This window comes from Polypterus senegalus, chromosome 10 (genome assembly GCF_016835505.1).
Source record: "Polypterus senegalus isolate Bchr_013 chromosome 10, ASM1683550v1, whole genome shotgun sequence".
NCBI classification, from domain to species: domain Eukaryota; kingdom Metazoa; phylum Chordata; class Cladistia; order Polypteriformes; family Polypteridae; genus Polypterus; species Polypterus senegalus.
This window is the reverse complement of record NC_053163.1, coordinates 34,078,325-34,103,466: the sequence shown is the minus strand read 5'-3', so window position 1 is coordinate 34,103,466 and position 25,142 is coordinate 34,078,325. Positions and strand designations below refer to the sequence as shown.

The 25,142-nt window shown below is 43.1% G+C and overlaps 1 protein-coding gene across 1 annotated transcript; it reads left to right on the top strand.

Annotated features, from left to right (window-relative positions):
* The first annotated feature begins 467 nt into the window (after nucleotides 1-467).
* On the top strand, nucleotides 468-20,208 carry si:ch211-243a20.3 (uncharacterized protein LOC100151507 homolog). Its single transcript, XM_039765684.1, has 4 exons — nucleotides 468-565; nucleotides 6,836-6,997; nucleotides 10,286-10,415; nucleotides 18,795-20,208. The coding sequence occupies exons 2-4, from the start codon at nucleotides 6,883-6,885 to the stop codon at nucleotides 19,015-19,017; spliced, it is 468 nt and encodes a 155-aa protein (XP_039621618.1). The 5' UTR covers nucleotides 468-565; nucleotides 6,836-6,882; the 3' UTR covers nucleotides 19,018-20,208.
* Nucleotides 20,209-25,142: the final 4,934 nt, after the last annotated feature.

Sequence of the window (25,142 nt, the reverse complement as noted above, 5' to 3'; positions counted from 1 at the left end):
CCACACCTTCTAAGGGAATGTAGGTGACAAACAGGAATCAAGGTCACATGTGGACATCTTGCTACAAAGCTCATAAAATCTGATAGGCAGATGAGGCAAGGAAAGGAAAAGCATGGAAAAGCAAAGCCGCACGGCCGCACCGGCCTTCACAACTTTGTTACTCCACCGATTTTAACGACATCACCGTAACTTTCCTTATTGAGCATTTTAATAAGGGGTGGACATGCCCTCGATGCCATACTTTCAATCCTCTCCTAAAATAAAACCTTCTCTCAGTTTTCCCTGTGTTGAAATCGAACAGCGTCCATCCACACACACACACACACACACACACAGAGACAGACGCAGTGCAGTGAGGGACGCGCGAGCGGCACACTGAAGTCCGAGTGAATCACATCTGGCAGCATCTGCAGCAGGGGGTGTCAGACCGAGGGGAGGAGATGAGGAGGGATTTGCGACGGAGGGGATGTAGTGCGCAGTTAATCACTCTCACATTTCTGTGGCGTTTGCACCAGGGCTGCTCTTTGGGACGTGGAAGAGAGTGCCAGAGAGGAAGAATTTACAGGTAGGAAGTATTTTATTAGTTAAAATGTGGCCGGAGGGCAGGGTTAGTGCCACCTCAGGGTGGAACATATTAGGGTGTTGCCAAGCACCCTTCTATGTGGGAACTTCTGTACTGGGGACAATGTATATTGAGGAGAAACATCCTGCAGAGGGTGCTTGGAGTAGCAGCATCGTCGTCATCATTATTGTCACGGCCAAGGCTCCAGTGTGGCTCTTCCTTGAATGGTCAGGTAACACCTGGAGTCAAGGGGAGCTCAGCAAAGAGGATGTGGAGAGAGCAAAGACAAGGAGCTGGGAAAGGATGGAGAAAATCCCCCTCAAGATAAGATAGGACAAGCAAAGCAGAGAAAGTGAGGTGCCACACAGGCATAAGTTAAAGGTCTGGTGGCGAAGCAGAATTTGTACAAAATGAAATTGAAGTAAGAGCATTTAACTGCATGGACAGGAAATGTGGAGCACTCTGTGACTGTGCAGTGGGCAGCAGCAGCAGGTATTTTGCCAGTTAACAGTTGCACATCCACAATGACGTTTTTGGAGCAGGCCCAGGCACTGCCAGCACATGTAATAACTGGGCACATTTAAATCTCTGCAAACGTTAGGTGCTTCTGTGTGAGGAAGCAGGAGCCGGTGGAGGCTTTGTACACAGCAGGCAGAGTTGTGCACGTGTCTCTCCAGACTGATGTGTGCACACCATATGTGTCAATGAGCGAGGCTTGGCTTCGAAGGATTATAGAAGTCTGTGTGTCAAGATGTTGGAGTAGCTGTGCCAATGTCTCCTGAGGCCCGCTGCCTGGCACAGGAGCCGTGGAAAGGTATGAGAGAAGTGCAACAGACCGAGAGTGCGAGGAAACGAAGGTTCCTGTGAAGCCAAGTCATGGCCCACTTCACTCTCTAGCCAACCCTTATCCAAATATTACAGATCGGACTTGTTCATTTTCTTGAGCTGACTGCATTAACAGGCCCTGGAGACGTGTCACTGATGTGGGTACAGCAAATGTGCCTGATTGGTAGAAGCACGTAAATCCTGCATTTTCAAAATTTCACCTTGTTCTCATCTGTGTCCATCAGGGAGCGTTAGCTCCACAAATGGACGAGTGGGGTGCACCGTGAGATCACCCCACTTATAGTACCACCACAGAGCCACAACATCTCTCATATTATGAAAAACAATCTTGGAAGGAGACGAGATGTGATTTTCTCAGAGAGATACTTTCATGTCCCGTGAGTCCATGCATGGGACCAGAAATAAAGGAGAACAACATAAAGAATTCAAAAATGTTGGTGCGATACACATGCAGAGCAGGTTAGAGATAATGAAAGTATGAAAATTTGAAAGTCTCAAAAAAAAGATAAGAAAGATCGCATTAGCGCAAACAAATGGAAATTATTACTCGGTGAAATAATGGAACAGTGAAAAGAGATCAAATATATTGTTCGGATTTAAACTTTAAGTCGGAGACTTGTAGATCATGTAATTCGTGTTACCAGTGAGAATTAAAAGATTCCAAAAACGCCGACGCAGTATGAAGTCCTGTGAGACGGAGACTTTTAACATGAGATTCTTTCAAGTCATGCCCTACTTGGAACTAATTTCAAACAACTAACCTCTCAATCGTGTGAATTCTTTTGGCAGACACACTTCCTTTGCTCTTAGCTCTTATAAATTTTCTCAGAACAATAATTTTATATGTCCTAGGTGAAACATTAATGACGAAGCGAAGAAGAAAGAGTATGCACAAACATTCGAAAAAGTCGTTTTATTTAATAGAGAGAAAGAAACGATATTCACTCACGAGCAGTTATACATTGCGTTATCACGATGTAAGTCCAAACATGGAATCAAAATTCAATGCGATCTTGAAGAAAACTTAATTCCAAATGTTGTTTTTACTAAAGTTTTAAAGTAAAAGTGAAAATAATGCATATGTAACAATTCCCATGAAAATAACAATCTCTTTAAATTGCATATTCAGTAAACCAAACCTGGGGGTGGGCGAGCATAGCGAGCAGGGGGCAGAGCCCCCCCAGTCTAAAAAAAAACAAAACAAATCCTAACGTCATACTTAGCCTATACTGGAGAATCATTCATCACACCATCCATGTCGGGCACAAACATTTATGGAGGGCCACGACTCTAAAGTCCTAGGGGTGAAGAGGGGCAGCAGTTGTGGTGATTCAATATGCCCGGGGCTTCAGCAGTTGTGACTCAAATTCCAGGGTGTGAGAACATCTTTCATAATATCGTTCTCATGTTGCAGTGTGTATTTTGTCTTTTTCATAGCCCCATATATCCCATTTGCTCTTCTTATAAACTCCTTTTACAAAGATGAGCCACTTGAGCGTAATAATAACTAACTTTTAGTGTGTTTATTCATCTCGCCGTTAACACAAGTTTTACATCTAAGATGCACTGCAGCTGTTCCTGGTGCACTGAGAGTTTAGCTAATGGCCTGACTCTTTAACCACAGCCTTTGTTGGTTATTAATACTTTTCTTGGACTTGTGTTTATTTTTCATTTCTGATAAAGTTTCTTGATTCATTCTTACTAGTTACTTCAGTTCTCATCCATCACCCTGAATAAGGAATTGTTGAAGATACTCTTCTATGTAGACAAACAGAACACCATGAGCTTCTTTAGAGTCCTACCGGGTGTGAATAAAAGAGATGAACACTGGAAAAGGTTTGGAGGTAGCCACTCCGTACACTTGCAGATTTGGCAAAAAGATAAAGCAAGTCTATATAGGGGCGGCACGGTGGCGCAGTGGTAGCGCTGCTGCCTCGCAGTTAGGGGACCCGGGTTCGCTTCCCGGGTCCTTCCTGCGTGGAGTTTGCATGTTCTCCCCGTGTCTGCGTGGGTTTCCTCCGGGCGCTCTGGTTTCCTCCTACATTCCAAAGACATGCCAGTTAGGTGGATTGGCGATTCTAAATTGGCCCTAAGGTGTGTGCTTGGTGTGTGGGTGTGTTTGTGTGTGTCCTGCGGTGGGTTGGCACCCTGCCCAGGATTGGTTCCTGCCTTGTGCCCTGTGTTGGCTGGGATTGGCTCCAGCAGACCCCCGTGACCCTGTATTCGGATTCAGCGGGTTGGAAAATGGATGGATGAAGTCTATATAGATCTGAGTCCAAAACAGAACAAGATGGTGCTTTTATAGTAGGGCTGAGAAATCGGGTCCCCGAAACTGACAGGCTCAGGTGGGAATTCCCTCAGATTGTCTGCAGGATAAAGAGACAGAAAGGTTGAGGGCACGCTGCCACCCTCTGGTCCGCGGTGGGATTACCATCTTCAAGCCCTTTAGCTGCCTACCATGCGCACACGTGTGACACAATGTCGAGAAATCCTGTTGATGTCGTATTCCTTTCATTATTTGACCAGAAAGACCCTCCTCTGCATCATCATCATTACCTGCATATGCAGTGGCGGGTTCAGAAAGTATTCGGACTCCCATCACTTTCTTCACATTTTGTTAGGTTTCATCCTGATGCTAACATCATTAAAATTATTTTCATCTTTCATCAAGTAACACTCAATACCCCAGAATGACAAAGTGAAAGCAGGATTTCAGACATTTTTGTAAATTCCTGATGGCGAGATGGAATTTGTATGAAATAAATGTTTTATTATTATTAAATTATTCTTCTTATTAAAAACTAGCAAAATACCCGCGCTTCGCAGCGGCGAAGTACTGCCTTAAAATTTTTAATAAGAAGAAAATTAAATATTTTTAAACTGAGGGAAAATATACCAATAAGTATTTGTTAACAATCTCTTTGTATACCACATTGTCAGTTCGGCCCTCCAGTTGTAATATGACCAAGCTGTGCGCTGAGCTTACTCTTGAGCATGCAACGTACAGTTGGCCATGTGAACAGTAATCTTGTCTCAAATCTCACAGCTTGGATTGCTGCTGTCATAATCGGTTTGAGTTTCATGGTTTGTTTCAATTACGACAGTATTTGTAGGACTTGTGTTGAAGAGACATTTGGCATCTGTCAAGCGTATACAACCGGTTTCATCGATAACTTCACATCCAGCTTTTGAGAGTTTAAACATTCATAAACATTAAAGTGTCCACTACTGAAATCGTCACCTGTGTAAAATAAAAGTGTAAAATATTTGGCCATTTCGGTACACTTGAAAGCGACAACCGAACAATTCAGCGGCAGCCATCAACTCAGATGCAGATCCATAGGTGAAGGGCTTAAGCATTTCACTCTTCTAGTGCTCCTGTGTAGTATAATTATCTCCTGTACCGTCATCAGTCCACACCTTGAACCTGTCCCAGTCATTCAGTACATAAGACACAATGTTCCTTCGGATATCAAGAGTGAGCCTGATATGGGCGTGCAATATGTAACAAAGAGAATGGAAAAGGCAGGTGCCATCTCTGGGCATGGAAACCACTCGGTAAGTGACAGTTCTTTGATCGATGGTGATCACCTCGATAGACATGGTAATGGGGGTACGGTTGGAATGATAAAGGAAATGGGTACCTGAACAATGTAAAGTAAGTCTAAATACCTACACAATAACTATAATCATAATAAATGAACAATAAAACAGCGGAGAATTAAATAAAAAGGCTGTAGTTATCAGCAGGGAGACGTGAATCCCGTGACGAAGCAAGCAAGGAAGGGAATGTAGAGACCGGAGCGACGGACTGCCTAATATAGGCAGGCATCCAACAACGTGGTCCCCCATCCCAACACTGCCTCACACGGTGACTGAGCTGCAAGCTATGGATGTATATATGTACGTAAGTAGGATTCAGTTAGCGTTGGGAACCCGCGTACCAAATTTCTTGAAGATGGGCCCATAAGTAACAAAGACCATTGAAAAGTTCAATATGGCGGCCGACAGTGGCGTCATACCACCGAAATAAGTACATACATTGGTTTCGGTTAGCGCAGGGAAGCCACCTACCTAATTTCGTGAAGATGGGGCCATGAATAAGAAAGTTCAACATGGCGGACGTTGTTGACCGTTATGACCATTACACGTAGAATTTCGAAATGAAACCTGCTTAACTCTTGTAAGTAAGCTATAAGGAATGAGCCTGCCAAATTTCAGCCTTCTACCTACACGGAAGGTTTGGAGAATTAGTGACATTGGAAACTTCAATATGGCGGCCGACAGTGGCATCATACCACTGAAATAAGTACGTACATCGGTTTTGGTTTGTGCAGGGAAGCCACCTACCAAATTTCGTGAAGATGGGGCCATAAATAAGAAAGTTCAACATGGCGAACGTTGTCAACCGTTATGACCGTTACGCGTAGAATTTCGAAATGAAACCTGCTTAACTTTTGTAAGTAAGCTGTAAAGAATAAGCCTGCCAAATTTCAGCCTTCTACCTACACGGGAAGTTGGAGAATTAGTGATGAGTGAGTGAGGGCTTTGCCTCTTATTAGTATAGATAACAAACCTAAAATATCACAAAGTATTCAGAGGCTTTGCTAGGACACTTTGATCATTGTTGAGATGTTTCCACACCTTGTTTGGAGTCCACCTGATTAGGAAAGGCACACACACCTACCTGTAGAAGATCCCACCGTGTTATTTGAGTGAACATCAGGCGGTTGTGTCAAAGGAATTGCCTGCAGAGCTTAGAGAGGCAGGATTGTGTTGAAGCACAGATCTGGGGAAGCCAACAAAAAATGTCAGCATCACTGAAAGGTTCCTAAGAGCACGGTGGCTTCCATGATTCTTAATGGAATACGTTTGGAACGATCACAACTCTTCCTAGAGCTGGCTCCTCAGCCAAACGGAGCAAGTGACGTTGCATTTTATATATATATAGAGATGATCTCTGACACAGTATTTCTGCTTTACACCTCTGCTTATAATAATGTCATTCATATTCCTCCATCTTTATGCATTCCTGTTGGTCACACACAGTAACTTCTGCACCAAATCACCTCTGACTTTACTGCTTTTTATCTCCTTGTTAAATAGGAGTTTTCTAGAACAGGTCTTATTATTTTCAGCTTCCCCTCACTCTAGTGATTAAGTTGCTACACGTATTACATTTTGTAGGATTGACATCTGTTCTTATCATTCTATGTTATCTAAACCATTGTGTGAAGTGTTAGCACTTTTTAGAACTTTAATATTAATTATGTTATGCTATGGCACAATCAACCAGTCAGTGTCCAACGAGGGGTCTCGTTTCCCACGACACATCTCTGGCAGAACCCTCGTTGTCGTTGTTGGTTTTTGGGTGTGTGTGTGTGTGAGCAGGGCAGATTCTCACCTTTTTCTCCACATTTACTGTAGAGCACCTCCGATTCTGGTCACCAGCTAGTAGGAGAGCCTGAGGAGACATGGCTTCAAGTTTTGCCTTTTCAATTGTCGTGACGGTGATGGTGTTGGCAGCTCCGCTGACTGGAGGAGAGGATGTGAAGTTTGAGTACGGCCACTGGAATTACAGAGAAGGAGGTGAGAATGCTGTGAGCTTCATGGAGTTGTAAAGCTCAGGTGTCAACTCCATCCACAAGTCTTCAGCTCCTCCTTGCTGTTCTGAATTCAGCTTGCTCTGAAATAATGTGCATTATTAATAACATTTTGAGTGGATAATAATAAGCTTTAATTTATTATTTTTCTTGATTTTTGCAGCATTCATTTTCTTATTCATTTTGTTGTTACTAAGCACCTCCATTATTGTGTATTATATTTGATAGATAGATAGATAGATAGATAGATAGATAGATAGATAGATAGATAGATAGATAGATAGATAGATAGATAGATAGATAGATAGATAGATAGATAGATAGATACTTTATTAATCCCAAGGGGAAATTCAGCAGCAGCATACTGATAAAAACAATATTAAAGAGTGATAAAAATGCAGGTATAACAGACAATAACTTTGTATAATATTAACGTTTACCCCCACGGGTGGAACTGAAGAGTCGCATAGTGTGGAGGAGGAATGATCTCCTCAGTCTGTCACTGAAGCTGCTCCTCTGTCTGGAGATGATCCTGTTCAGTGGATGCAGTGGATTCTCCATGATTGCCAGGAGCCTGCTCAGCGCCCGTCACTCTGCCACCGATGTCAAACTGTCCAGCTCTGTGCCTACAATAAAGCCTGCCTTCCTCACCAGTTTGTCCAGGTGTGAGGCGTCCTTCTTCTTTATGCTGCCTCCCCAGCACACCACCGCGTAGAAGAGGGCGCTCATCACAACCATCTGATAGAACATCTGCAGCATCTTATTGCAGATATTGAAGGACACCAGCCTTCTAAGGAAGTATATTCAGGTTATTTGTTGGGGCTTTGATTGTTTGATTGCTGGTCTGATATTCGTGTGTACATTGGATCGTCACACAAATGTCATAAATGATGGCTGCACACACCACTCACTGACTCAAGTATTTGGATTCCAAAGGTGTTCTAAACAAAATCGTTTGTGAGGCGTAATTAGGACAAGGCTACCGCTGTAAGTTAGCATTAGCAACTTTGCCTTGGTTATCGGGACTTTTATTGTGATGTTGTTACTCCGTATTCCTCATCGTCAGAACTTGACCTTAGCCTTAGCATTTTAAACTTTGCCTTGGTTATCTTGAGCTTGATTGCTGGATGTTGTTACTCCGCATTCCTGATCTTCTGAGCTTAACCTAAGCTCTTCATTCCCTGTCCTTCTTCTCAGAATTTAAAGATCTTGACCTTCTTATCATTTCTGAAAGTATTTTCTTCGTCGTTTGCATGGCTCACTTGTGTCAAGATGGACACCATCCTGGACTCTCCTTACACATGGTGTTTGTCCAGCCACCTGTACCGACGGGTGTATTTATAGTGAGAAACCAGGAGATGAGAGATCAGAGAGAAACGGGTCAAAGCTGGACGATCAACAGAACTACAACCAAACCAGAGTGTGAGGCAAAAATTGAGGTCAGAAGACGAAGGAACCCAAAAGACAATAACAAGAACAAATTTAGAGAAAGGTCTGGTAAGGTTTTGGATCCGCAAATCAAATAAGGAAATTCATCCTTTAAATCGTGGCACCAATTAACAATAGGTCACGACCTCTGAGGCCACACCTCTGACAACGTGGAACACAGACCTAGCAATGGGTTAGAAACAATAGCGGTAATCGTAGAAAATTAAAACAGCAAACAAAATGGACCCAAAACTTACATAACTCCTTAACTATTTGAAAAATCAAGGATTAAAGAAAACAGAAATGAATTCTCTGGTTTAGAAAACCTCCAAAACGAGTATACATTCATGCCAAATGATGAATACAATGAAATAAATTAAACACACAACTCATAACATAACATTACCAAGAGAGATGGTCGTAGGAAATATTTTAATGACATGCTGGCGGTGAAGGAAGAAAGCCAGAGCCATAAGCAAGAGCCGTAGACAAAAAGAGAAATCAAGTCAGAATCGAAAAAGTTAAAGGATCAGAAAACCAGAACACGGGAGCAAAATGAGAATCAGAAGTTGAAGGCAAAGAGAAATCAGCAACCTGACAGTAGGGTTCAGGAAGCTAACTAACTCTAGAACTGATATCAGGACATCTCATCGACCCGAAGGATATGGTGCAATGGGATAACTTTCGTGTTTATGCCGTCACGTCCCATGGCATAATTATAATCGATAATCGGCCCTGCAGTCTAATGTTGTGCCTCCTTACTTACTTATTTTTTGGAAGCCATCTACTTGATTGAGTGTCTGTGTGATGTTTTCTGCTCTTTTCTTCTCTGCACATTGAATTTTGCCCTTCATTTAGTCCTCTGGATCCTTTCCCTTTTCTCTCCTCCTGCCCGTTTTCATATGCCCCTCTCCCTCTCAAATATGCCTCCTCTGCCTTTTCTCCTCCTCACGTGTCTCACACTCGCACTTCCTCTTCTGATTACGTCACCAAAGCCAAAGCGACCGATCGCATCAAAGCCATTCTGACCAATCATCCTGCTCAAAAGAACAGGACACACGCAAACTGTGAGGGAAGAGCTGAACAAGCCTACAGAAAGAAGAAGGTCCACTCCAGAGTTGATTTGGCCTTCACTGGATGTTACGACCCCGCAGTTTGCTTATTTTTACGTTCATTTTTGTATTTGTTTTTGAATTTTTATTTTTATTTCTTGTTGTCACCTCTTTGGTTACCAATTTAATCCCAGATCCTGTGATTCTGTGGCATTTTGTTGTTGGTAACATCTCCCACTGCAAAGTTGTGATAGAAATGGGCTGGTATTAATAATGGTGACGTATTGCAGTCAAGATTCGATAAACTTTGCACATTTTAGTTTGCTCCTTTCATTCAGGGTGTTAAGAATTTTTCTGTGTGTTTTGACTATGACCTTGGCTTTGGCGCTTTCATTTTTGACCCTTGTCTGTCCTCAGTTACATTCCCATGCCCTTCAAGTCCTGCCATTCCTTCCAGGGGGAATAAATGGGAAAGCAAGAATGTGCTCTGCTATGGTTTGGCACCCCATGCATCATTGGTTCCTGCCTTCTGCTTGAAATATCTGGGTTTTGACGTCAACTCTTCATGACCCAGAATTTGAAAATATCCTAAAAACTTTCCATTCATCTATCCATTTTCAAACCTGCTTGAAACATTTCCGAGCCGTGATGGCCAACACGTGTATCAGCAGCATTAGGCACTGAGGCTTCAGTAGACGGATCTATGGAGGAAGAGGGATTGTTTTATTTGTTGATAACTCAGTCGGCCTTGAAGCTCCATCAGCTAATTCTCAGTCCACACCATCCTTCCACAGCGGACCGTGTGAACGTCCAGGCCCTGAAGAGTGTGACTCGCATCCTGGACAAGTGGGGGAACAGCATCTTTTCTGAGGTGAAGAAGATCCTGCACAGTGACCCAAATTCGGTCCTTCCCGAATATTCCAGGTATGTCTTGCTTGACTGGGATGAAGGGTATCCAAGCAGGTAATCGGCTAGAACCCACTAGTTCGACTCTATGTGTTATGGGGTTCCTCCCCTGGCTGGTGCTCAGTTTCCTTTTTTATGTCTTGTCTCATTCCTTTGTTGGTGTTAATATTGTTATGTTAATTTTATTTGCATTATTCAGTATTTTCATCAGTTTTGTGTATTATTTATTTTCTATGTGTCTATGTGTGTTCTGTTATGTTCCTTGTACCTTCTGAGTGAATCCCCAAGAGGCAGGACCACCTGTCTATCTGCCCTCCACACTATAAATGCTGAGTAAACACGGAGTCCCTTGTGGTTCATTGAATGCGCTTGGTGGTGTTGGTGAGTTGACTTGTGATTATTAGTGTGCTTATTGTCGATTCTCTGAAATTTTTGACCCCTTGCTCTGCTTTTTGACTTGTCTTTAGATTGGTGTTTTGTGGCCCCTGGATTGTCTGTTGTGTAAGGGAGGTTCTTATGGGCCTTTTGTGCTGCTTTGAACTTCTTCTGCCATAAAGTGTTTTCAAATATAAATCTTATATTTTGTAAATATTCTTTGTTGGCCCATTTTTTCAATTTACAAGCCAAAGGTTGACAGGTATTTCCACTTGGCAGCATTTTTTGAGAATCTTTGCTTATGAACTCTCTAGTTAACTACAGAATAAACATCATGGCAGGGCCGTGACTCGTACGATAGGATGACGGATGTGGAGGCTGACCTCAAATCAAGTTGTTAAGGACAAGCACAGGAGTACTGATACATCACTCTTGGAAGGAAAGTGTAGGGCTGGCAGATGGAAATGGAAGATGGCATTATCACCTCATGGTGTTCGGACCCTATTGTGACTCTGTGTTGGGCTTGCACGCATTTTTTCTTTCCTCCTGAGTCCCCTCTAGGACTTTGCTTTCCTCCTGCTGGTGACACTCCGTTCGGGTGTGAGTGAGTGGAACTTACACTCTGCTGAGATTTGCTTCCTGCAATGATAAGCTCACAATCTTAGTGACCAGCACTGGAAAAACCAGCAGAAAAAATTAATAATTTGTGAGGACAGGGGAATGGAGGCAATACTGTCCTTTTCCCGCTGAGTGAAATTTACAATAATGTAGAGTAAGTAAATATACCGTGGGAAGTAAAAATGTCAGATGTGAGTACGCATGAAAGTGCTCCTTTGGAGAAGGACTGAGGAGTCACAGTGGACTCTTCCCAGGGCACAGAAGCCATTAAGAAGGTTAGCAGAATGTTAGGTTACTGTATAAATTATCACCTTTTATGTGTTTATTTAGTAAACACCTTTATCCAAGGCCTAAAATCCTAAAAATCTCCCAGGAGCCTCATATTTGTATAACCCTGTAAATCTAGTGGTTACAATGTATTTATTTAGTGCAGGATAGGACAGTCAGTCAGTCACCATGTTTAGTGACAGAGTATATGAAAAGTGTGCTACAGAGAGAGAGACAAAGGAAGAAAAAACAAGAATGCACCCGAAACATCACATCAATCCCAAATCTGGGCAATATTATATCAAGGAAAAGAAAAACTGTTCAGGTTGCTATTATCCTATGGCAGGGGTGTCCAGCTCCGGTCCTGGTGGGCTACAGTGGCTGCAGGTTTTCATTCTAACCATCTTCTTAATCAGTGAGCCGTTTTTGCTGCTGCCTTCGTTTTAATTGACGTGACTCAGACACCTTAGTTGTTTCTTTAATCTTAATGAGCAGCCAAACCATAATGAGACACAAAACCAGCCTCCACACGACCAGCTAACCTGAAAATAAAGAAAGGTGAAGGTCTCGGTCATGTTGGTCCACTCAGGTCACCAAAACAATGGTGGTCTTAGAAAAAACAGAAACTCAACAGTCCGCTGTAGCAGAATGAGAGCAGCAACTAGTCCTGATATTCAATAACGGCTTTAAATAACAGCAAGGATTGGCAACTCATTAAGAAACTGGTTGGAGTGAAACTGGCTGGAGTTTGAGGTCCTGGTTTAGCTGGTCATCTTTTGGCTCGTTTCAGGTCTCATTTGTATTTGGCTGCCATTTCATGAAGAAAGGAATCAATTTAGAGGACTGAATCCTTAAAAACAGAGCTATTAAAATGAAGGGTAAAGGAGTTAATTAGCAGTGAAAACAGGGCACTTATTAAGAAAAGGGGTTAGAATGAAAACCAGCAACCATTGCGGCCCACCAGGACCGGAGTTGGACACACCTGTCCTATGGAGAAAATGACAGAATATTAAAAAAAAAATCGGAGGTGAAATTGGAGAGGAAGATAAACGTCCGGAAGACCCCAAGACTGACAAGTCCTAGCAGTAATGCAGGCTTCAGAGGTGAGCCCCTCACCGGTCACAACCCAGTCTCCTCTTCAGGACATCTCCACCATTTTCCAGCTGGTGTTCCTCCTCTGGCACTGAATATTCGGTTCTTCACTGTGTTTTCTCTTCCCGTCTCTGTCAACTCCACACACAACTGTCCGCTTTATACGTTCACCTACCAATCAGGCTCCTGTGGCCTTTACATCTTGACTCTTTTAGGGCTAATTATTTTCTTTTCTTTTGATTTGAATATTTTCACACATAAGTCAACAGTCATTTTCCAACCCGCTATATCCTAACTACAGGGTCATGGGGGTCTGCTGGAGCCAATCCCAGCCAGCACAGGGTGCAAGGCAGGAACAAATCCCAGGCAGAGCACCAGCCCACCGCAGGACACACACACTCACCCGGGACAATTTAGGATAGCCAATGCACCTAACCTGCATGTCTTTGGACTGTGGGAGGACACGGGGAGAACATGCAAACTCCACGCAGGACCTCGGAAGCGAACCCAGGTCTTCTTACTGTGAGGCAGCAGTTATGGCTGCCCCATAAGCCAATATAAAATACTTAATGATGACAAACGTTACTCTGTTTTATGTTCCATGAGTGTCTACGGTATGTAAGTTCACATACACTATATGGCCAAAAGTATGTGGATATCCCTCATTGTTTCTGCTACACTACTTGTTAATAGATGCATAAAATCAAGTATTTATCCATCTAATGGGGGGTCATCTTTGCCACATGTCAGTACATGAAATTTCTGCTCTGCTAGATCTGTCTTGGTCATCTGTAACTTCTACTGTTGTCAAGAGAAAGCATGAAGTAGCAGCAACAGCACAGACTTGAAATTGTAGACCACACAAACTCACAGAGTGAGGCCACCGAGTGCCTAAACACGAAACATGCAAAAATCGCCCAACCTGTAGTTGCATCACTCACAACAGAGTTCCAAACCGCCTTGGGAAGCAACATCAGCACAAGAATTATGTGTTGGGACCTTCATGAAATGGATTTCCATGGCTGAACAGCTGCACACAAGCCTTAGATCACTAAGCGCAATACCAAGTGTTGGCTGGTGGACTCTGGAACATTGAAAACATGTTTTCTGGAGCGATGAACCACACTTAAGCATCTGACACTCTCACGGACCAATCTGGGTTTCATGGATGCCAAGAGAACGTGATCTTCAAGACTGCCTAGTGTCAAATATACACTTTGGTGGAGGAGGGAAAATGGACTGGGGCTGTTTTTCAAGGTTTGGGCTGGCCCCCTTGGTTCCATTGAACAGTATTGTTAATACTTTAACATTCAAAGACATTTTAGACAATTGTGGACTTCCAACTTTATGGCAACAGTTCATGGAAGGCTCTTTTCTGCTCCAGCATGACAAAGTCAGGTCCAAAAAGACACAAAGAACCTCGAGTGGCCTACACCCTGACCCTATTGAACACCATTGGGGTGAATTGGAACGCCGATTACTAGCCAGGATGTCTCATCCAACCTTAGTACCTGACCTCTTAAATGCTCTTTTGGCTGAATGGGCACAAATTCTCACAGACAGATTCCAAAATCCTATCAAAAGGCTTCCCAGTAGAGTAAAGGATGTTATAGCAGCGAAGCAGCGAGCCAACTCCTAATTGATGTGTGTGCTTTTGAAATGGGATGTCCAACAAGCTCATATAGGTGTGATGGTCAGGTGTCCACAGACCTTTGGCCATATAGCGTACTTATCACATACCTATTTATGTAGTCGAGCGGCTGGTAATCCGTAGTGTCCACTAGCATGACGTGTCGTTTGATGAAGTCCAGTAGCCAGCTCGCCTCCCATTGATCTGTGTTTGTGTAGTCCTCTCAGGGTAAACATTGCTGTAGGCGCATCAGCAACACGAGCATGCTCTGCACTACAATCAGGTGGGGATCGTTGCATCAAAATTGGAGATCGATAAGTCAGACTCTGATTCAGCAATAACACACAACAAATAAATAAGTAAATAATATGCACAGAGCATTTTGCTTTGCGCATTCGCTTCACCTCCCCACCCAATGTCGGTGCCATTCTAGACATTATTTACTTTATGCTACTCACACACACACAGGGATTTGATGTCAAGCCAATGAGTCTAACAATTCTCCTATCAAAGAGGGTCTACCTATAATGTAATGATGAGCACTATCGACGTCTACAGCTTTTTTTCGCCCTCATCATCCACCCTCAACCCCTTGTGTTGACAAAAGTTGACATAAAAGAGTTAAAAGGACAAACTGAATATACAGAGAACACCTTACATTTTATATGACGTATCTTTCACACAAAACTGTTACAATCTGGAGTACCGCATGCAGTTGTAGTCTCTGGGCTACAAAAAAGACACAGCAGCACTAGAGGAAGTCCAGAGAAGAGCGACAAAGCTCTGAGTGGTATGAGCTATGAGGAGAGTTGGAAGGAGCTGAACCTTTTCAGTGTGAGTGAACTGAGATTGAGAGGAGACATGATGGAAGTGTTTTAAGTTATGTAGGGAATCAGTGCCGTGGATTGAGAGTGTCACTTTGTCGGTCACGAGGATGAGGAGATCTTTTGCTTGTCTGCTCTCATTGTTTTCTTTTGATGAGTACAGGAGTCTGATCATCTGAATCAATCTCAGAGAAGTAGCGAGTCTTACGGTGTCTGTGGCTGGAATTATGACAGGAAAAACACCAATTGGGGCATGCGTTGCCAGTTAAGGGGAGGCACAAACAAAAGTGATAAATACAGAAAATAGAGCGTTTTTTTGGAAAAGGAGACTTACAGCAGGGTGGATATGGAAGAAGAGAAAAATGACAGTCTACCTTAAGACGGCCAAGGCACTGTGTTTCAGAATTTTTTGGATCTCTTGGGAAGAAGCTTACCTACCGGTAGGGAGAATAGTATTCAGTTCTTTATTATTTGGAAGGATATCATCACACTGCCTAGACTTCTCTGTTATTATGTCAATTTCCATCATAACACTTATTTGTTTTTTGATGGTGTGCTATACATTGGGGGGTCACTTTGTTGTGTTATGTATTGGCTATTTGTTGCATTGTGCGTTATTTAATTTTCATTCTTGAAACTCAAATATATATAGGTACTTAGAGTGTGTGGTGTGGTCTGTACGGGGAGAGGTGAGTAGAGGAGTAGTGTTGGTCACTCATTCTTCTTTGTGGACACCAGGGGGTGCTCCAGCTCCCCAAACACCCACCACAAACAGGCACAGACACAAGGGAAAAGCCCAAAGAGTCTTTTATTGGGGAAAACTCTTCTCAACAAGAGTTTCCCACCACCACAGACACAAGTTTTTGCAATAAGCACTGTTTAGCACAATAAACACACTGTCTTCCTTCTCGTACCTCCTCCACTCCTCCTCTCAAGCTTCGTCCACCTTCCACCCAACTATGGCTCCATAATGCAAGGTAGACATTTCCTTTTATTCTAGCTGCTCCTGATCTTCCACATCATCTAGGTGAGATGGAAACCCAATAACATATTGCAACTCCCTGCCCTAGTGGCCTCCACAGGACCCAACAGGGTTGTCCCCCGGGGCTATAATACCCGGCATGCCCCGTGGGCACCAATGTGGGGATCTGAGCTTGGAATCACTGCCATCTAGCATCCTGGGGGAGACAAAGCCCTGTGTGAGCTGTCTCTCCCTCTCCTTCCATCCCAAGGGCGTCCTGGCTTGGTAAGAAGGCTGGGCGTCCCTCACACCTTATTATTTCATTTTATTTATAATCACATTGTCCAGGGATCGGTACACCTTTAAAATGAGTTCAACAAGAACACAGAGACACAGTTGCAAATGTATTAAAGGTAAATTTTGTACAAATATTGGAAAGCTTTTCTTTCACACAGAGAAACATAGACACATATAAATTGCAAGTTATCAAGTAGGGCATTAGAAATCTTCAGATCGTGATGTTATTTTGAAAGAATTAGGTTGATAGTGTGGTAGAAATCACCATGTTCATTAAAGAAAGAAACGTATCCTCTACTAGGACAAGTTTGATTAAGTCCTCATTGAGCCAGAAACCAGGCAGGAGGAAACCCATTCATGGTGTCTTTAATTTTCTCTTCAGCAAATGCCAATGAGGGAGCATTCATCACAGCAGTCTGTTACAGAATGGTCAGACAAATAAGGGCAGAGGTCTACCACACTGCAAGTCTTCTCATATCTATAATGCTCAGCTATTACCCTTAAAATCCCCGTGTATGCAACAACTGTCTGCTGATCTCTTAATTGTCTCCTTGTACATTTTGTGTATGACTTCAGCCTTCTCCTGGTACAGCCTTGTCTTTGTTGTTCACTTGGCCTTTACTTTGTGTCTTGGTATGCCTGAACAGGTTTCTGACATTTATTAACCCTTTTATACAGAGAGACTCACTCGAAAGAGGCCCCGAACATTCTGTTGTAACTCCCGTTAGGATGAAGCAATCTGAACCAAACAAATACGCTCTATCCCTTGACATATGTATAATCGATTGCATCACATGCGATGCTGGAAATGGTTTCCGTTTTCTACCAGACACATTTCAACGTGGCGCTCCATGTTCCTGAACGTATCGGCAAGGGGGGTTTGGAATAGTAGCAATTTCAGGTTGGATGTTTTCTTTTATATATTTCACAGTGCCAGGTTTGTTCTGATAGACTTTTACTTTGAGCACTCCCCAAAGGAAGAAGTCTGGCGGGGTCAGATCCGGCAACCATGGTGGCCAAAGCCCCTTTGAAATGACCCTGTTGCCAAAGAAGGATGCAATTTCTGCCATGATCCTTGCCAATGTGTGATATGTCTTGCTGGAAGTAACCATCCGTTAACTCACGATCATCCAGTTGGTTCTGACATCGTTTAAACGAATTGGTGACCCAATAGGTTAGAAGATGCACTGCTCAATCCTGTCCACCACCATCCTGATGAGAAGTCGAGTGACTGAGTGAAAGGGTACGGGCGGTAGGCACCCAGAAGTTGCAAACTGAGGTTAAATGTCGTGACGGCCGTCCGGCGTCTACCTCATCGCTCCGACACAGGGGCATCCCGAATTGTTCGAAGCTCCATATAATGAGGAGCACATTGTACGTTGTTTTGTTCTGATTGCTTCGTCTTAGTGAGAGTTATTACAGAATATCCGGGGGCCTCTTCTTAGTGAATATCCCTGTACTTCTAAGATAGATTCTATATAGTGTGTACGAAAATACTTAACTATTGTTACCTCACTTGTTCTCATATTCTAATAATATAAACTCTCCACTTTTAGATTTTGTAAGATGCAACTTCACCACATGTATCATTTGATAGGTTTGATAAGATAGGAATGGGCCAGAGCCAGCTGATTAAAACAAAAATGCTTTCATGGGGAATGCTGCTCACGGCCCTAACCACACAAGCTCCAGATATGTCAGACACATGACGACTCTGCCAGACTTTAAATGTCAGAAGCCAAAGGGCTCGGAGTAATTCCAAGTACCCAGAACTACACCTTAGGCAGCTCTATGAGGTCAGACAATGAGCTGCCAGACAAGAGAAGAACACAGCCTCCCAGAGATCTCCCTGCCATGAGTCACCACAAGGACTAAGAGCCACCTGAACAGTGTCACACACTGGGGGGCTTTGGTCTGTGACTGCTGCTGAACATCCAGCTTCTATGGTGTGCTTGTCACACACACTCTTATGCTGTGACATAATGAAGAATGAATACAGTTAACGACTGTCACAATAGCAATTCTAGTCCTGGGTGCAAGTGCATTGTGGCTTCATTCAAGTGGGAAAGTATAGGAGAAGGGTAAACGGCAGAGGATGAGAACATGACATATAACTGTGGTTCTACGAGAAGAGAGTTCTGTGTTAAAACAAGGGATTTACGTCTTCAGAGAGGTCACACCGATACCTTTATTATTACAACAATAAATGGCCCAGAGTTCCTCTTTCTCTACTGATGTGCCATTCAGTCCAAGATGAGAAGCTCCCGCTGGTGGAGCTCGACTGAATTTTGGTTTTCAGTCCCTTCTTCATGTTTTCTCCTCTTTTTCACCAGGGTGCGCCCCTTGTCAGAGACCGTGAATGACCTGTTCAAAGAAGTGAAATCTTTACAGCGAAGGATCTCCGAACTGCACGAGCGCCTCGACACCTTGGAGTTCTTCTTCCGAAAGTATGGCTATGGAAAACCCCGTATTGCTGCTTCCGCCCAGTCGGCCCGAGGGTCAAAAGGCACGATCCAACGCAGGGTGATAATTAAGCGAATAAAGAAGAAAGAGTAGTCTCCATCCTTGTGGTGTTCGGGGTTTGCCCACCTCTTCTCTTCTATGTTCAGTACACTCCAGCATCTCTAAAAGCTGCTGACCTGCCAGTCAAAGGCCTTGAATAACTGCCACCGTTTGACGACATTTCCATCTAATGCATGCAGACTGTCTGTGCCAGCCTCCTTATAGCCAGTTTTGAATGTCTAGAAGACAACACACACAACAGTGAGCAACAAATTCCACGGCAAATGTTCTCACCCAGCAAAAGTAAAGAAAAGATAGAGACGTTGCTGCTCTACCGTACACTACAAGACATGCAAAAACGGCCCTTTTCTTCATGCCCTTTGACCCCTTAACCCAGGACTAAACTCGGTGGTACTGCTGGTATTGGACATTTAGGGACACACTCAGCGAAACCTGTTTGGTAACAGCATAACCTTACAATCAAGGGAGGGCCTGCGGTTGTGCCAAGTCCATGAGAATTTAAAAATCATCGCCCGCCATTGGTGCAGTGCGTTAATGAGACTTGAGGTGTCGACGAATTACAAACTGGGATGAGTGAGAATAGCATCCCCCGAGAGTCAAAGAAAACTAATTGAAGGAAAAAAAGAAGTCATCTGAGTTGATGAAATGTTACTCAAGCTAATGAATATTAATTAAGGCGCAGACCCCACTGAGACGTACAAATGTTTAAACTCTCTGAAGAGACCTCGTTAATGATTGTCAATTACAAAGGTTAATTGAATGAGCCTTTCATTGCTTAGGATATCGTAATCCCACGGATGCGAGCATCGCTCTCCGTGTATCCACCTCCTCCATGGCTGGTATGCCAGTTGGCACTGCAGCCCCCCGCTCACTGTCTGTGTGGAGTTTTCATGCTCACCTCATGTCCTTATCCCAAAGATGAACAACTTCCATTCATTGGCTCATTTTGCCTGAAGGTGTCCTCTGATTGCCATGGGACACCACGCTGGCACCTGAGATGACCCCAGTAGCCTCTAAATAGCTTCAACCCTGACATGGATTCAGGAAATTGGGCATAATGTCTCCATTTAGCATCAAGGTGTACACGGCACAAGGAGCTTCTTACTTGCATATTTCCTCAGAACACAAAAATACACTAAAAGATATCAATAAAATGAATGTATACATAGCATGCGACATATTCTGTATCTATACAAATCAAATACAATATGGATTTGCAACTATTATGCTGTATGTATACACTTGTTTGTTTGAATTGTTATGACTGACTGTTCAGTGTCCTTATGATCTTTGGACAGACGCTCTCGACTGGTGCCAATGGCGCCAGTGTGCAGGATGGCTGAGCTCTTTAATTATCCTGTTTGCCTTTCTAAAGCAGTGAGTGTTGTACACGTCCTGAACAGATGGTACTTGGGTGACAGTCATATTATGTGCCGCTTTTGCCTCCCTGCTTTATGATCTTGAGCTGAGCAGGTGCTGTACCAGGACGTGATGATGGACTCCACTGTGCACCCATAGAAGCTCATGGCAGCAAAGAGAGAAATGCAAGCTGATCTCCGCTGTCTAAGCATGCGCAGATGTTGGGAAGCCTTCTTGACAAGAACTGAAATGTGTTGTGCCCACTTTAATTTGTTAATGCTGGTCCCTCCAAGCAATTTAAAGCTGCTAACCCTTTCCACAGCATCCTCTCCAGAGTAGATTTCAGAGTGCTCTGCTTCCTGCTTTCTCAAGTCTATGGTCAGCTCTTTGGTTTGGTTGACAAGTAACAACAGTAAGTTGCCCTGGCACCACTGAGTTGGCAAGCAGACCTCTTCTTAGTAAGTCATCTCATCATTGTTGATGTTAAAATCAGCAAATTTAATGATGAAGGTGGAGTTGTGTCTGGCAAAACACAGAGGTGATCAGAGAGAAGCGAAGTGGACTTGGAGCGCTACACCAGCATGGAGGATGTGATGGTGATAATCAGTACGTGTTGAGGCCTACCAGTTAGAAAGTCCAAAATTGAGGTGAAAAAGGGCACACCGTGTCCAAAATTGAGGAGTTTGGTGGTCTTTGATGGTAAAACATTGTTAAATACTGAGCTGTTATCTGTAAACAGGACTGTGGCATAACAGTTTATATTAACTAATGTGCCAGGGTGGTATGAAGTGTACAGCATCCTCTGTGAAGCAGTTGTGACGATATGCAGAATAATTACTTTAATGTGTCCCAGCACCAGGGTCTCAAAGCATATCATCACACCTGGAGTGAACGCCTGTAGGCAGCCATGAAGATTAAACATTTTTAGTGGGTCACTCTGAGGATTTAATGAGATTGGCACACATATAATTAGCCTGCTTATGAAAAAAATACATATATACTGTATATATACATATACATAAATACATATACACACACAACTTAATAAAAGGATAAGTGTCTTTGTATTTTTGTGTCCATTGAGTTGCTAAGTTTCAGTCATTCCAACAGATGGCGCAGCACAAACATTTGTAGTGATAAAATACATTACTAGAAATATTTGTGATGCACCAACTGTTAAAAGGACAAATGCACTGCAAATGTCTCTGTTATATGTCATTTGGTATTGGATTTGTAAAAGATGTGTTAATGTCTAGATGTTATATGTAATGAGATGTATAGATGGTGCGCTGCATACATTAACACTGAGGTCCACGTTGATAATTTAGATTTCAACCTTTTTTAGGTGGTAGCATAGTTATGATAGATAGATAGATAGATACGAAAGGCAATATATAACAGATAGATAGATAGATAGATACGAAAGGCAATATATAACAGATAGATAGATAAAACTTGCAGCTAAAATGTGCCAACCCCCATGGAACCCAGCAGAGAAAGGTAACTGGGGGAGCAAGCAGCTTTCTCTTTGGCGAGTTTTTCTTGTGGAGGAAGCTGTAACCACACACACACACACACACACACACACACACACAGCATCTTGAAGAACTGTTCCGCATCCAACCCTTTTCACATAAGTGAGTACCACAATCTGGGAATTTGATCAATTTGACTGGGAATTTCTACTTGTAGATTGGGCTGTACTGCCCAAGATAGAAAGTGAATTATAAATGAATAAAAGATCACATTCTAAAAACGGAAATGCCAGCGGTTTGTAAGCATTCATCCCGTCACTGCTTGGCTAAAATGCCCCCCACAGCAATCACAGCAGGTCTCTATTCATCTTGAACAATGTGATGCAGCAGGATTTGCCCATTCCTCCTTTGTAGTGCTGGTCAAGCTGTGCCAGGTGAGTTGGGCAGCAGCAGTGGGCAGCAATGCTTAGGTCTCGCCGCACATGTTGGATGAGGTTGAGGTCAGGGCTCTCATTCTCTCTTCATTTTAGGCCACTCCATTGTTGCTCTGGCCATGCACTTTGGGTTCTCGTCCTGTTGAATGGCAAACCTCCTCCATCAGTTTAAGCTTTCAGACAGAGAGGTGCAGGTTTTCCACCAGAATCTGCCTGCATTGCGCAGCATCCGCCTTCTCATGAATCCTGACCGGACCACCAGTCCCTTCTGATGAAAATCATCCTCAACATGGTGTGGTTGCTACCACATTTTACTGTGACGATGGGGTCACCCAGCTGATATGCAGCGTTTGATTTACATCACAAGTACTGTTTGGAGTTCAGGCCAGAAAGCTCCACTTTAATCTCTGCAGAAACCAAGACATTCAGCCATATCGTTGTAGAACTCTGGACATTTTCTTTTGTATAGTCAGGACTTCTTTGCCAATGTCCCATCAAGACCTTTTTATAGAGTGCCTTGAGAAGGGTTGAGCTGTGGACATCCTCACCACCCTTTGCCTGAGTGACAACTGGCATCAGAGTCGCCTCCATGCCAAGCGCCAGTTGTTAGGGGTGGCCTGACCTCGGCAGTGTGGCTGGAGTTTGGTATTTGTTTCCACTTCTATATGACGGACTGCACTGAGCTGCGAGATGTTCTTGAACCCTTCACCAGGTCTCAGCTTCTCTAGAATTACAGCCCTGACTTGATTTGAAAGCTCTTTTGTCTTCATTTTGGTTTGGTTTGTGGAAATCCTCAACGACTGATGGGGGGGGATTTACCTTCATAAATTAACAACAGATGAAACAGCAGGGGGAGACCACAACTACATTTTCTGAGTTGGTAAGGTAAGACAATTTGCAGGAGTGAAGGCAGCCTCAGATTTACAAAGGGTGGGAGTAAAGTGCTCAGCACCTTGGAGGTTTTCACATTCTCTCGTTATACAACTTTCAACCACTGAGGAGCTCATTTGGCTTTTTTGAGACTGGAGAGGTTTTCACTTTGACTTTAGTGTCCTTTTTTGTTGCTCAAAGTGGTCTGAATGAATTATAAATACAACATCATTTTTCTCATAAGCACTGACTCCCTTCGATACGTCACACCAACTCATCGTTGGGGCGACCAACTGGTGTTAGAAGTTCCATAATTCAGTCAATGGAGGTCACCCGATCTGGAGTTTCAATTGATTACAGTTCAAATGACGCACCTCATCTGGAAGATCCAACTTGTGGCGAGTCAGAATGGCGGCCTAATCTAAACAATGAAGAGAAAAGAACACTGCAAGAAACTCCATGAAAAGGGGCTTGGAAGGCTCAAAAAAAAATCAGGGGATGAAGATAAGAAAATATCCAAGTCACTGAATAACACTTGGCATTCAGTCAAATGTGCCATTAGGAAATGGAAGGAATATGGCCTGAGTAATCATGGAAGACCACCAACAGGGAGGGAGGCCACCAAGAGACCTGCGGGAACTCCGACGGTGTTACAAGCTACAGAGGCTGAAGAGAACAATTGTTGTCCGGGTGCCTCACCAGACACAGCTTTATGGGAGGGCGGCAAAGAGAACAAACGCACAGGACATCTTGGCTAGAGTTTGACAGAAAGCACAGGGGAGACTCTGTGATCGATGGCCTGATGAGGCCAAAATTAAGCATTCGACTATCTGACAAAGTGCTTAAGCCAATCACCGACTATCATTTAAAGACACAGCATCCCCATCATGAACCACTGTGGTGACAACATCATGGTGTGGGGATGCTTTTCCTGCAGCAGGCCTTGGGAAGTCTCATTATAGTAGAGTAAAATGAATACAGTAACATACAGGGAAATCACGGACAACTTGGTGGCATCTGCAAGTGATGGGCACCTTTGGGACAAGATGTGCTTTTCAGTAAGACAACAACCCCAAACAAAGCCAAAGCTACAAAGGAATGACATCAAAACAACAATGAGTGTCCAGGATCGTCCGAGTCCAAGCCTCAATCTTATTGAGAATTTATGACTGGACTTGACAAAGGCTGTTCACTCAGGATCTCCATACAAACTAGCAGAGCCTGAGCCGTTCTACAACGAAGAATTGGGGAGATGTCAGTGTCCAAATGTACAATGCTGATAGAGACCCGAGCACAGAGACTCAGGGCTGTCATGGCTGACAAAGCTGCATCTACTAAACATTGACTTGAAGGCGGTGAATACTTACGAAATCAGATATCTGGTATTTTACATTTCTAATTAATTTAGACCATTTTGCAGAGGTCTGTTTTCACTTTAAAATTAAAAGAGTGTTTTTCTGTTGATTAGTGTCAAAAAAACAAAACAAAACAGAGAAACGTGAAAATATCCAAAGGGCAAACACTTTTTATAAGTTTTGAAATCTTTAAAATCTTTCTACTGTAATTTTCCCTATTAAACTTACAAAAGTTTCTCCAATTTGTTTCTTATGTAGTGGCACAAAGTATCGGTTTTGCAGTTCGGCTGGAAAAATTCTTACTTTATTATAAGTTTAGAATCTGAGACAGTAATGTGTGAAGATACTTTTGGGGCAGAATAGTTGATCAAAGCACACGTGTGTGTATATGTGTGTGTATATATTTTATATATTATATATCTCCACTCATGCTGTAATAAAATCATATGAAAACAACACATTTTGGCTAAATTTACACGAAGTGTAAAGCACTGCTGCCCTCTTGTGGCTATCAAGTGTAATTAACACTAATTATATATGTACAGCTGCAAGCTCTAGAAGGGGGTCTCAAACTCAGATCCTGGTGGGCTGCAGGTTTTCATTGCAGCCACTTTCTTGATTGCTAGTCAGTTACCGCTGCTAATGAGACACTCTTTTCTCTTGAT

Bases quoted from the DNA above. Each gene is read 5' to 3' on its own strand.
- si:ch211-243a20.3 (XM_039765684.1), top strand. From the start codon at position 6,883: ATGGCTTCAAGTTTTGCCTTTTCAATTGTCGTGACGGTGATGGTGTTG. The intron at 6,998-10,285 runs GTGAGAATGCTG...ATCCTTCCACAG, and splicing joins CTGGAATTACAGAGAAGGAG to CGGACCGTGTGAACGTCCAG. The intron at 10,416-18,794 runs GTATGTCTTGCT...CTTTTTCACCAG, and splicing joins GTCCTTCCCGAATATTCCAG to GGTGCGCCCCTTGTCAGAGA.